The sequence below is a fragment of the Leiobunum rupestre genome, chromosome 8, assembly GCF_980474605.1.
Source record: "Leiobunum rupestre chromosome 8, qqLeiRupe1.1.hap1, whole genome shotgun sequence".
Lineage (NCBI taxonomy): Eukaryota > Metazoa > Arthropoda > Arachnida > Opiliones > Sclerosomatidae > Leiobunum > Leiobunum rupestre.
This window is the reverse complement of record NC_143391.1, coordinates 57,166,095-57,179,321: the sequence shown is the minus strand read 5'-3', so window position 1 is coordinate 57,179,321 and position 13,227 is coordinate 57,166,095. Positions and strand designations below refer to the sequence as shown.

The 13,227-nt window shown below is 38.7% G+C and overlaps 1 protein-coding gene across 1 annotated transcript; it reads right to left on the bottom strand.

Annotated features, from left to right (window-relative positions):
• Positions 1–5,477: 5,477 nt before the first annotated feature.
• Positions 5,478–6,365, bottom strand: LOC149933766 (uncharacterized). Its single transcript, XM_090156398.1, has 2 exons — positions 6,098–6,365; positions 5,478–6,028 (listed from the first exon to the last, which is right to left on the bottom strand). Exons 1-2 carry the CDS (start codon positions 6,114–6,116, stop codon positions 5,613–5,615), a joined length of 435 nt encoding a protein of 144 aa, XP_090012524.1. The 5' UTR covers positions 6,117–6,365; the 3' UTR covers positions 5,478–5,612.
• Between the last annotated feature and the right edge of the window lie 6,862 nt (positions 6,366–13,227).

Genomic DNA, 13,227 nt, shown 5'->3' with positions numbered 1-13,227 from the left:
AGTAGTATACTTACATAGTTGAGTTCTCTCGTTCGAAATTGTGGGGCCTTTTACCTTGATGTTAGCTATATTTATACCATCAAATTGCACCATAAAAGTGTCAAAGTAGCTCCACGCGTGGAGCAGCCTTGACAGTGCTCCAAAAGGCTGCTCCTGGGACCCTACTTCCAGCTGGTCCCATGTAGTCTGCTTCCTTACGGATACTGAACACAGGCACACACGAACATCTTAGACAGCACAACCCAACGATACAGTTGTGGTTGGCCCATAACGCACGTTACGCGTTTTTGATAAGTCCGCACGGCCGATTTCTTGATCGCGGGTCACCATAGATGGTTCCAACTTAACTCATCCCGTCTAAGCGGTGATCTCCGTTTACGCATTCAGGTGCGTCCAGGACCCAGATCCTGTTTTTCCATGAGTCCGTCGTTTTGTTTCCAAGAAATCTCACGTGGTCTCTGACGGGAAAGTCATTTTCCAATCAGGGCACCTTGGCCTAGATACGTTTGATTGGGGCCCAGCCAATGAAAACCACAGCGTAACGACGCTCACTTTTATGATATGGGTCCCACGAGCCGGTCACCTCAAAGGGTTGACCAGAGCGTTCCCAATTATTCAACTTTTAAAATAACGTCGACAACAAGACGCCACATATAAATAAAACCAAAAATAAGACACGTAGAAAATAAAATTAAATGCGGAGTTTCTCAGAACTCCGAAAATTGGCAATCCTCAATTCGAAAGTATATTAAAAATTGGGGCAATGAGTGAAGGAGTTAATGGGTTCGCGAGGGAATAAACGAATAGGGACGGGTCTCGCTCTATCCCAAAAGAAACTAGGGCGAAATGAAAGGAGATAGATCACATAGGGGGAAACTCGGGCTACCTGTGGCAACAAGGTCACATTTGCCCCTCCCCCGCCGCTAGTGGTTGCCCGAAAATATCCACCATCATACTCTTAAGAAACACAAGGTCGAAGTGGGAAAGTAAAAGTTGGGAAACTTTTTAAAAGATTTGAACATATCTCGGAAATCACTAAACCAAATTATATTTACATTACCGTTAACTTCTTCAAGTTTTTATGGAAAGGGGAAACCGAAGAACTCGGGAAAACCGATTTCATCAGTGAGAAGTCACGTCTCTGTGATAATGAGGCGGGGCACCATATCTTGTCGTACCATTGTCTTCGCGGTTGAAGCAAGGAAGGTCGTCGATATCTTCTGTAAGAAAATGAAGTTTTCAACGTTGAGATTTAGAAGTAAAAACACTGAACCAATGAGGCGATTTCCCACGAGTTCAACACAAACATTTAAGCGTTCTAACTGCACTTGGTGATGACGTGGAAATGCCCAGTGAGGGTTTTCTTCCTGCCCTAGGTGATTATTTTGATGATTTAAATGTCCCTTTCTTGAAAATGAACATTCTTCTGTGAACAAAACGTTGCGGATAAATTGGCGATCGTTGTCAACAACATTGGCAAACCGGTTGCAGAAGTCGAATCTTCTTTTGTGATCTCAATATCCTAAGTCTTGCTGCAGCGTAGCTCGGTAGAGGGGAAGTGATTTTGCGTAATTGTTTTAAATACGAGATTTATTACAACACAAATCATCACTTTCTGCGGAAAAGGCTGTTTGGAAATTCTCGCAAACCATGGTTAGAATTCTTCTGCCCTCTCCATAATAAATACACACAATCTCAGTGCGGTCCGCTCTAAAATAAGACTCCATAATAAGAAAAATTAATTAACTTAATGTAGCTAAAATAAAATGCATTTCATTTTAAACTCAATTTACGTGTTTTATTTTTCTAATCCGCTATCGTTTACAAACTTTGATGTTTTTTGTTCAATTTGGATGTTGAATACACAATATAACAATTCATCAACTTATCATTTAACAGCTATTTTCATAAGAAAACGTTTCATTAAAAACATAGAAAAATATTTCTTATAGCAATCAAACAGGGTTGAGGAAAAACATGCTTGAAATAAAACAAAACCACCTACAAACTTTTGAAATAAACCAACGCGCAACGTTTTAGCTATGGGTTAAGCCAAATCGCATAGAGTTGAAAGTGTAAATTGGCTTGCCCAGCTTTTCAATTTCTTAAGTCATGTTTTTTAGTAGAAAATTGCTCTTTTTCATCGAACTTACGGTATTCGTTCGTTTTCGATGACGCTCTTTTACGTTTGTGCGCGTTGCATAAATACGATAAAAACAGTGTTCTTTTTAAGACCTTTAACACTGACGCTCATGTGCAAAAACCACAAAGCTGAAATTAGTTGATATGATGAATTAATAATAAAAAACAGATGACCAACCTAAATTCCACAAACTTAAAAAATTGTACCAAGAAATGTGCCTTTTCTAAGCAAATCTAGAAACTAAAAGCGCAACATCAAAATCGACGTAACTCCGGTTTTTAACAACGTTAAAAATACCATTTAATAAAATAACCGAGAAATTAAATTATCCAAAGATGTAAATTGATGAAAAATTTAGAAAGAATAACACAATTTATATTACATTAGAACGTGACAAAATGGAATTCAGCGTTTAACGGATGAGTTGCTTCCGCGAGATAAAACCTCTGTTGACAGGTTGTTTGGTTAAACTAGGTTTCTAGACCGAACATATTTTGTATCTCGAGTTCGCCATGGCGGCCCCTTCGGAATTCCAGAAATTTAAATTAAATGAAAAACATTTAAAGTATAAAGAAGTGTTACTATAAAACTGGAATAATTTTTATCTACACTAATTTTAAAAACAATTTTTTAAATATTCCATGTTTTGCGAAGGGTTTTAGAAATTCCATTTGGTGGGGTGACGAAGTGGTTAACACTTTCGCCTCGCAGCAAGAGGAGCAGGGCTCGATCCCAGCTTGTGGCACTGCGTGGAATAACTCCTTTGCAAGTTCTCTCCCCATTGGCTTAAGGGGTTTTCCCCTTACGTAAAAATTTGAAGAGGTTAACGGTAATAGTTAGTGTAGGGAGCTGTTGGATCGCGTGGCGTGAAGGGCTCGCCACCACCATCCTACAAATTGTGACTCAGACACCTAAATTAATGGCTTAAAAAGTCGCTTGATGACTTAGGCCGTGCCTTGGGTATTAGCCTAGCTGATTATTATTATTATAAGCGTAAAAACCCGCAAATAGAGCGACAACTCCGTGCTCGATTGTCGTTTTCTATTTTGACGTCGACTAAACATGTGGTGAAGTCTTCATTTCCTATACAGACAGTTGGAGTGGCAGTTTTTAGACTCTAAATAAAAATAATGAAATATATAAATTCTAGTACTGATAGTGCAATGATATAATTTTTCATTTCCGGTGAAGGGACGGTGAGAATTTTGAAAATGGATAAAGTTGTCAAGTTTTTTTAAAGGATCCATATTTGGCTTTAAGAGGACAAACTTGCATTTATCTAAGAGTGTAGAACAACCCAATCCATGGACGGTCTTTAAAAAAGTGTAAATTCTAATGGTTTAATTTTAAAATTTATAATTATATATTTTTTAATTTGATATTGTAACAAAAAACACTGCGCGTTACGCTTAGCCCCAGCATTTCAGACACTAACATTTTCAATTATAGCTTTTCGTGAACAATACGGTTATCAAATTATTAGTAACAAACGTTTAATAAATACTGATTGCATTATCTAGTTTTCACTAAATATATTATTATAACCATGTTCTTTTAAAACAAAATGCTCAGAATAAAAATGTTGCTGTAAAATTATTGTGTTTTCAGTGATTAGATTCGACTTCCAAGTCATTTTCATTTACCTAGGTTTTAGACGGTAGAGCTTAGAAATATCTTCTAAGTCTGCCTACTTGTTTATGCTTTAACAATAACTAAAAGGCTTTTTCTACATATTCATCTTTTACCACCTTAAGGTTCATGGAAAAATCTACAGCTTCGAAGTAAATTTAACAGAAATCAATTATCAATATTATGATTTTCTTTAGCTCTTAAGGCAATTTTCTCATTTGCGCCATGCCAGTTACAAAGAATAAAAACATCATGGGATAGGAGCTTTCTCGTAATTACTCTAGTAGTCTGAAGCTTCTTCCGTCCCCAAGATTCCAGCTTATTAATCCATTTTGATAGAGTAATTTAATTCTATAAATGAAGTTGAAGAACTGGTACTCTTGAAACTACCTCAGTGTAGAGGCTATTTTCACAATTTGACTAAGAGTCACAAGTTCAAAGAAGTGAACAGGTGACACCAAAAACTTTGATAAGCATCTTTAACCCTATTGCACTCTGAATATTCATATACTACCTCTTACAACTTTTATGTTCACCCAACAATCTGTCAAATTACTAATAGATTTCATAACTTTTTATTGCAGTTCGATCTGTTTACCATAGCCTTTGCCTGCTTTAAATATCCTGCCTGTCTTTATAAGGCGTCCTTTTCCGTGTTCGTCCATAGCTTTCGTAAAATATAAGCCTAGGCCCAACGTGCGTGATTTTTTTAATTATAAATACTATTTATAATTGAGAAGTCGAAATGACGCTGTCCACAGCCGCTAAAAATATGATTGGCCAGACTTCTACATAAATGAAAGAAAAACGAACTAGTCCGAATTGGGTTGATATGACGTGCACAAGCTAACTTCGATAAAATTTGGGATGCCGGTTGTCTACAGACACTTAAAATAACGTCGGGCCGACTTCTACGGAAAAAAAAATAACTACTAAAACCTTTAAAATAAGAAGCTCATGTATTGTCAAATTAAATTAAAAGAAACCCGGCTGCAAAATGGCCTGGTTAACGTAGAGAGCTTTCGGCCCTCGAAAGGCCTTTGTCAATATAAAGTAAAATCTAAAAACCACTAGTATATATACTAAAAGTTAAAACATCAAACATTTTTGTTGTAAAAATGTCACGACCGATAAGAGAGGGGTGTGACTATCTGGTGATTGAGAATGAAATTCTCAATCACCAGAAGGACACAAAGCTGTAGCTTGGCTCCCGCCGTTCACCCGCGCCTCTCCCCCTCAATCACCAGAAGGATACAAAGCTGTAGCTTGGCTCCCGCCGTTCCCGCCGTTCACCCGCGCCCCTCCCCCTTAATCACCAGAATTTCTAATCACCAGATTCTCCCGTTCCTCCCTTAATCACCAGAATTTCTAATCACCAGCTGCTTTCCCCCCATCCCCATTCTCCAGAATTTGTTTTCCTCGCGCAGATTTCTGAAGGATGGAATTTACCCCTCTCTACTCTCGTTAACCATAATTTCCCCTATCGCTTCCGAACCCCTTAATTTCTAGGATATAAGCAATAATAATAACAAGTTATTTACATTTAATTTTTTATTTTAGAACTTTGTTTACATGTTAGTAGGTACTATCAGATATTCCATTAGATGGTTATCTTGTACATCACACAATGAAAACAAATTAAAGTAGCTAAGTTTACAGGTTAATTGATTATCTACGAGTAAATTAGTAAAATCTTGTAGTACTTCAGAGGGTGATTTAAAACAGCCAAAATAAGATTTTACTTGATGGTACGAATTAAATTGATCTGGGTACAAAAATAAACCCTCGAAAGGTTTTCCATATAATAATTCGTGAATTTTTTTAAGGTTTTTAACAATAGCTAAGTACATGCATTCGATAAAAGATTTATTTGAAACCGAATAAAATCAATTTTTTTTTGGAACTCACCGATTTCGCGAGCTCCCAGATCCAGAACATGACCGTAGGCCGAGTTCAATTTGATGTTGTTGCTCGTGGCGACGACGGATACGTTGTTGTCGTGATAGTCGATGATGTTGTGGGTTAGAGACGATGCTCCGGTTTGCGTAGCGGCGAAAAGATCTCCCCAAAGAGAGAGTAGATTGGTGAAAGCTTCGGAGGTCAGGAACAGAATATTTTCGTTCGATTTTTTGAAGAAGAGAACTTCTAATTTTGATCCGTCGAAACCAAAAGAAATGTAGACTGATCCTCCTAACGTGATTTTTATGTTGATACGTCTTTCTTTGCCCCTGCGTTTGGATACGGTATGCGTCTCGGCTATAGAAAATGAAAATGTTAAGCCTTTGTCTATTGAAATAGTAATAGTATTAATAAAATAATGCTTACCAATAGATCGTTTTTCCATGTTCACGGTAGATGACGAGAGCAAAGCGGATGCACTTCTTTTCAGTTCAGCGTCTCAGAGAGAAATGACGCATGGGAGATTAATCAGTTCCTATCTTGTTGAGATTAATTCATCACGTGATCTAAACTTCAAATAACCCTCAAATTCTATCGGCTCTCTCTCTCTGAGATAACAGTTCTAGACACTCGAAATTAAACCGTCCCGTGCTCGAAACTGCCTCTAATTATTCCCATTGACGTCACATATTAATCCACTTGGCAGAAGAAAAAAAACCCATTGTAGTTTCCTCTCGAGAGCTTGTGATGCAATCATATCCTAGAAAACAATACAATTAATAGAAATTAACATAAAATTAGTATACTTTTAATACCATTTTGTGAACTACAGTGAAAAAAGTTACAATTTTACGGTAGAAACGTTTTCAAAATACCACAAAATGAACTCAAATAAGAAAATTGTAATTAAAATAATCACTACGGCTATAATTTTAGAAGGTTGTTTCAGGACGGTGATTATGGCTGATGTTTGTACTTCAGTGTCCATATCGGAAATGAAGTTAAATGGAATATTTTGCGTAAATAAGTATAAATTTTAGCATAACCCTAATATATTCTCGACGACTGAACAAGTTCTTTGGGAATAAGAGATAAGCTTACTATCTTCCCCTAGGCCCTATATAAGGGGGTGCCTGAACCGGGGGAACGTCACTCTATTGTTGTTCTTTGTGCGTCTAGTACCAGGATTTTTTTGAAGCGCGCCCTCTCTTTCTACGTAAGTTTATTTTCATTTTTTTTATCGTAATTTTTTTGAATAAGGTTTAAGTAAATTGGCATAAAAATGAAAGGTGTACAATACCCAGAAATTAATTTAGTTGATACCCCGGAAATGATTATAATCGACTCCCCAGAATTGATTGATATCACTGATAACGAGCTCCCGGAAGTACCCATAGTAACTTTACCCGATTCTCCAGAAATGGAAATAATAGATTTAACTGATACCCAAGATCCTACCCTTTCCTTAACTACAGTAACTGATTCGCAATTGGAACGTTTAAAAGAAATGACAATGGTACGAGATTATCTTAGAGAATATCAACTAACCCATCAAATTTGTTCGCCCCTATCGTTAATTTACCTTCACCCCTTTTAAGACCTAGTTCTATCCCACCTGACGAAGTACGTTATTCGCCCTCGTATACGCCTATGGATGCTCCCTCACCCTTTCTAGAATCAGATGACACGTGCCACTCTTTATCTTTGGAAGATAATTTTATCACGTCGTCCCCCAGTACGGACAGCATTCAGCGTTTAGCTGAGAACGTACAAGTTGCCCGGCGGGACGCGGAGGAACTTGCAGCCGCAGCCGCAAGAGCAGCCGAAATGTTCGAGGAAGCTAAAGCGTTGTTAGCTGCTCGTACGGCTAGTAGTAGCAGGCCACATCATAATATTTCCCCTCAGCGTAATAATGACCCTATAGCGGTCGCCGGCCCCTCACGAGCTCCGCAGTATTCACCTCCACCGTCTCAGACTGCTGAGAAAAACGCGAACTCCGAGAACGCAAATTTGGCTGCCCCCACTTCGTCTCCTCCTCAAGTTGGAGGTGGGCTGGTTGACGTTCCAATAACGCCTCCAACCTTTCCTAATTTACCAGGTTCTATTAAAATATTAAATAATAATATCCAAAATTTCCCAAATTTCGGACTAATGGGACGAACTTTAAATGTCAGACTAGAAAATAATATAGAAAACGGTATTTATATATTGATGGAAACCCTATTGGAGGACGGTTTTCCTTCAGATATGGTTTCGGTTTCATTCGTGAACGTCACTAACCACGGCTTTCAAATTCACGTCAGTTTCAGGCGTCGGGACCAATTAGACTTGCAATGGTTGATGATGTATATCGATGAAAAAAGCTATAGATCCGAGAACGATGGTAGTTTTTTTGAAGGAATAGTTACGGTTACGTTTAATCGAGTCAGATTACCGCAAGGAGGAACTAGATCAGTTGGGTTAGGGATTTCCCTTGAAAAAGAGTTTTCTTTTTATAAAAAATGCACCATAACGATAAATGACCCTGATAAAATTTGTTTAGCACGAGCTCTTGTAGTAGCCATAGCTCATAGAGAATACATGGATAATAAAAATGATGTAGAACTTAAAAGAAAATATACTACTATAAGACAGTGTAGAGGAAAAAATATTGAAACGCTATTACAGACCCGCGAAGCTAGGACCCTTTTGGTATATTCTGCATTAACAGACGAAGAATGCGCTGGTCCGGACGCTTTAACTCGCTTCCAAGAAATCTTGCCTGAATACAGTATTATCGTTTTTCGATTACACGATCCCGTACCCTTAGTTATTTTCGGCGACATCGAAGAAGAGAGGGAACTAGAAGGGCCTCTCCGCAAACGTCTTTGTCTTCTAAATATTGACAAACATTTCAACGTAATTACTAACCCCAAACCCCTTTTCGCGTTTAATTACTTTTGCGAAAAATGTTTAGTAGGTTTTAATCATCTCAGTGAGCATAAATGCATTCTTTTCTGTCACGCTTGTTGTAGAAAACAAGATTGCAGGAAGGACGTAGATAAAATAACTTGCCAAACATGTTTAAGAGTTTTCCCTAATCAAAATTGTTACGATTACCATTTATCAGGACCCGAGCCCTTATGTAATAAAATTTACGTTTGTAATCTTTGCGGAAAATTTATCAGTATGTTTAAGCGTAAGGCAGTACACGTTTGTGGAGAGACCTATTGTCTTTCGTGTAGTGAGTTTAACCCCGCAGGTCATCTATGTTACATGCAACCTTTAAAGACCGCCCGTAAAGATTCTGCCGATAAAACTACTCGTTCTCGAATAAATAGCAATAATAAACGGGTCCACGACTCCGACCATGAACAATCACCACTGACCAAGAGAAGTACTCCAAAAACGGAAGTCTTTGTTTTTTATGACTTGGAATGTAAACAAACAAATCGTACTGACGCCAATGCTTTGATTCACGAACCAATTTTATGCGTTTCGCAAAAAGCGTGTAAATTCTGTTTCGAAGAAAAAGATAGTCAGTACGCATGTGCTAAATGCGGTAGTGGTCCTCGGGAGAAAATATTTCTCTCAAAAGACCCCGTCGGCGACTTTCTAGAGTATCTTCGTACGCTTAACCGAGTGGCTGATAAGATAATATGTATTGCCCATAACGCTAAAGGTTACGACGCGCAATTTATAGTACGTAAAATTATCGATTTAAAGTGGACCCCTAAAGTCTTGACAGACGGGACCAAATTCATGTATGTACAGTATAAAAAATTAAAATTCTTAGATTCCTTAAATTTTATGCCCTTTGCCCTTTCTCAATTCGTTTCCACATTTGCTTTAGATAATAATTTAAATAAGGGACATTTCCCGCATTTACTGTTTAATACCGTAGACCATGAATTTGATCCAGCCCGTTCGAACGAAACCAATTTCGTACTACATAATGACATGCCTCCGATGGACGCGTACGACCCTAATCGTTTAATCGGTAAGGCCTACGATGAATTTATCCAGTGGTATAACGATTTCCGGTCCGAAGCTTGCAGTTATTCGGACCCCAACTTTAATTATTTTGATTATAAAAGAGATTTAATCCGGTACTGTCGCCAGGACGTAAACATTCTTTTGCAAGGCTGTTTATCATATCGTTCTATTTTCTTGGATAAATTCTTAACTGCGATAACGATTGCGGGAGTATGCAGTTTTATCTTTAGGAAACACTTTTTACTGCCCGATACGATTGGTGTAGTGCCCCCTTTCGGCTATCGTATGAACTGCAACCAGAGTTTTGGAGCGATCGAATGGCTTGAATGGATGTCTCACTTACGAGTCTGCTTTTAATGGATTTGAACCTAGAATTCTTAACATTAACGTGGACGGACTTCTCGATAACGAAGTCTTTCAATATCACGGTTGTTATTATCACGGGTGTAAAACGTGTTTTACTATCAATAGAAACTTAGCGTTATACGGCGACCACACTCAGACCCATAATTCGCGATACGCGTCAACCATTGCTACCACTAACCGCTTGAAACAATTGGGATACACGGTCCATGAAAAATGGGAATGTACCTTCAAAGCTGAGAGGAGTACTAACTCCGTCATCGACGCATATCTTTCTACCGAAAATTTAAAATTAAAGAACCAATCCGCCCCCGCGAAGCCTTTTTCGGAGGACGTACGTCAGCCTTGAAATTACATCACACGTGTAAAGAGGGGGAGGAAATTAAATGCATTGATATTTGTTCACTCTATCCGTGGTGTAACAAGTATTGCAAGTTACCAGTGGGACACCCTAAAATACATGTAAAAGCTCCTTTACCGGACATTTCTACCGTAAACGGTTTAATAAAAGCCACAATGTTATCGCCTCAATCTCTCTACCATCCCGTTTTACCCCAAAGAATAGGATCGAAACTAGTGTTTGCCAACTGCCAAAAATGTAGTGAGTCTCGAAACCAGCAGGATTGTCCCCACGAAGACTCAGAACGACAAATAACTGGTACTTGGGTTGCAGATGAGGTACAGTTGGCAATCGAAATGGGTTACAAGGTCATTTCTATTCACGAAATTTGGGAATACGAGGTAGTAAAATACGACCCGATATCGAAAGAGGGCGGTCTTTTCTCCGAGTACGTCAACGCGTTTCTTAAACTCAAACAGGAATCCAGCGGCTTACCCACGGGAATAGAGACCGATGAAGAGATTAAGAAATACGTTGACGAATATTACGAAAAGGAAGGAGTAAAACTTGATCCTACCAATATTAAAAAGAACCCTGGACTTCGTACCATCGCGAAGCTTTGTCTTAACTCTTTTTGGGGTCGTTTTGGTTTAAACCCTCGCAAAGACCAATCGGCTATTATTAGCGATCCCAAAAAGTTTTTCGATTTATTCTTAGACCCCGACATAGAAGTTAAATCGGTTATTCCCTTAAGTCAAACGCATTGCGTGATCAAGTGGGCGTTTTTGAAAGATATTGATTTTGTTTACCCAAACACGAACGTAGTAATTGCAGCCTATACGACCGCAATGGCTAGGATCAAGTTATACTCTTATTTAAGGAGATTAGGCCAGCTTACGTATTATTAGGATACGGACAGTTGCATTTATCTAAAAGAACGATATGGAATAGAGATTGAGACTGGAAACTATCTCGGAGACATGACCGATGAGTTGGAAAAGTACGGAAAAGGCTCGTACATCCAAGAATTGGCAACAGGTGGCGCAAAAAATTACGCCTTTAAAGTACTGAACCCTACGACCGGTAAAGTCTCCTACGAAATGAAAGTCAAAGGGTTCCGTATAAATCAAGGCATTAAAGATTCGGTTAATATGGACACGCTTAAAAGATTGATAGGTGTCGACGGAGAAACGAACGAGCCAGTAACCGTACCACAGCCGAGGCAGATTTTGCGTCTACCCGATCATACGGTCGTTTCCGTCGACCGTACTAAAATCTATAGACCCGTCGTAGACAAGGTATGGTTACTGGACGACTTCACTACGGTACCCTACGGCTATAAAGCGAATCTAATTGGTCCTGAGGACTGGGACGTAGAGCCCTCCAATCGCTAATTCTCGCTAAAAATTAGTCTCTCCACTCTAAAGTGAATATAGGTTTCAGTCTTACGACTCTAAAGTAAATATAGTCTTGCGACTCTAATGTGAATATCAAACCTATACGGGGTAAGGGATGAAATAGGTAATTCGATTATATTTTTCCTCCGCTGAAGAGTCCCTTAAATTTAACCGAATTTTAATTTACATTTTCATTTGTACGCTAGTACTCGAAGAGAGATAACCATGCAATTTATTCATCCGTTTAATTGCGTAACGGCAGGCCCAAGTCAGAGTGGCAAAAGCTATTTAATTGAATCTATAATTAATCACGAAGAGGAAATGTTTGTTCCGGGTTTCAAAGAAATACATTGTTATTACGGAGAATGGCAAGCTCTATACGATAAAATGAAGCACAGGGTAGTTTTTAAAGAAGGTTTGCCTGTTTTATCTGATTATGACGGAAAAGATCCTATATTATTAGTTATCGACGACCAGATGAGCGAGAGTAAAGGTCAAATTGGCGATTTATTCGTGAAAGGGACTCATCACCGTTCTCTAAGCGTTATTTTTATTACACAGAACTTATTCCATCAATCAAAAGATAGCAGAACCATTTCCCTGAATTCGCATTACATAATTTTATTGAAAAGCCCCCGAGACCGTCAGCAAGTGGCTTATCTCGCTAGACAAATGTTCCCTGATAAGTGGCGTTTTGTAGTTGACGCCTACGAAGACGCGACTTCGAGACCTCACGGTTACCTAGTATTCAATTTAACTCAAACTTGTCCCGAAGATCAAAGAGTCTTAACTAATATTTTACCGGGAGAAACGTGCTACGCTTATCTCCCTAAATAAATAAATAGAACTTACATTTCGTAACTTCAATCAGTTATGAATCATGTCTCGTAGAGTACGTATCGAGAGAGACGCTCTCCGATATCTCGGTCTTTGCAAACCCGTTCAAAGAAAAGCCATTTTAGCTAAAGCCGACAAATCCCTCATAGACGCTATCAGTGAATGTATTCATAACACTTTAATTGGTAACGTAAAACTATCAAATACCCAAAAAACCAGGTTATCTCGTCATAAAAATACCCTTCGAAAACTAGCTAGTAAGCGGGTAGCTTGGAAAAGTAAAAAGAAATTGTTAGTTCAGTCTGGGAGCGGATTTTTCTCGTTTCTTCTACCCGTCGTTTCAACCCTTCTTGGTTCTATATTCGGTAGTAAACAATGAAACACGCCAGAAAATGATTCTCGTCCCTAGCGGCGTTTTAAAGCCCGACCCGTTCCCGCACCCCCTCGCTCTGACAGTCTCTGAATTAGACGTTAAGATGGACCAAATATTAAATATGAAAGATTTAGACGACGCCTCGAAATGGATTTTATACGAACAAGCTTTAATGAGACACGGAAATCTACGTAAGCAAGCCTCGGCTCCTAAAGAAATTGAAATTGCCCCCGCACTCGACTCGCTAAGTAGGGACTGGATAGACGATTTG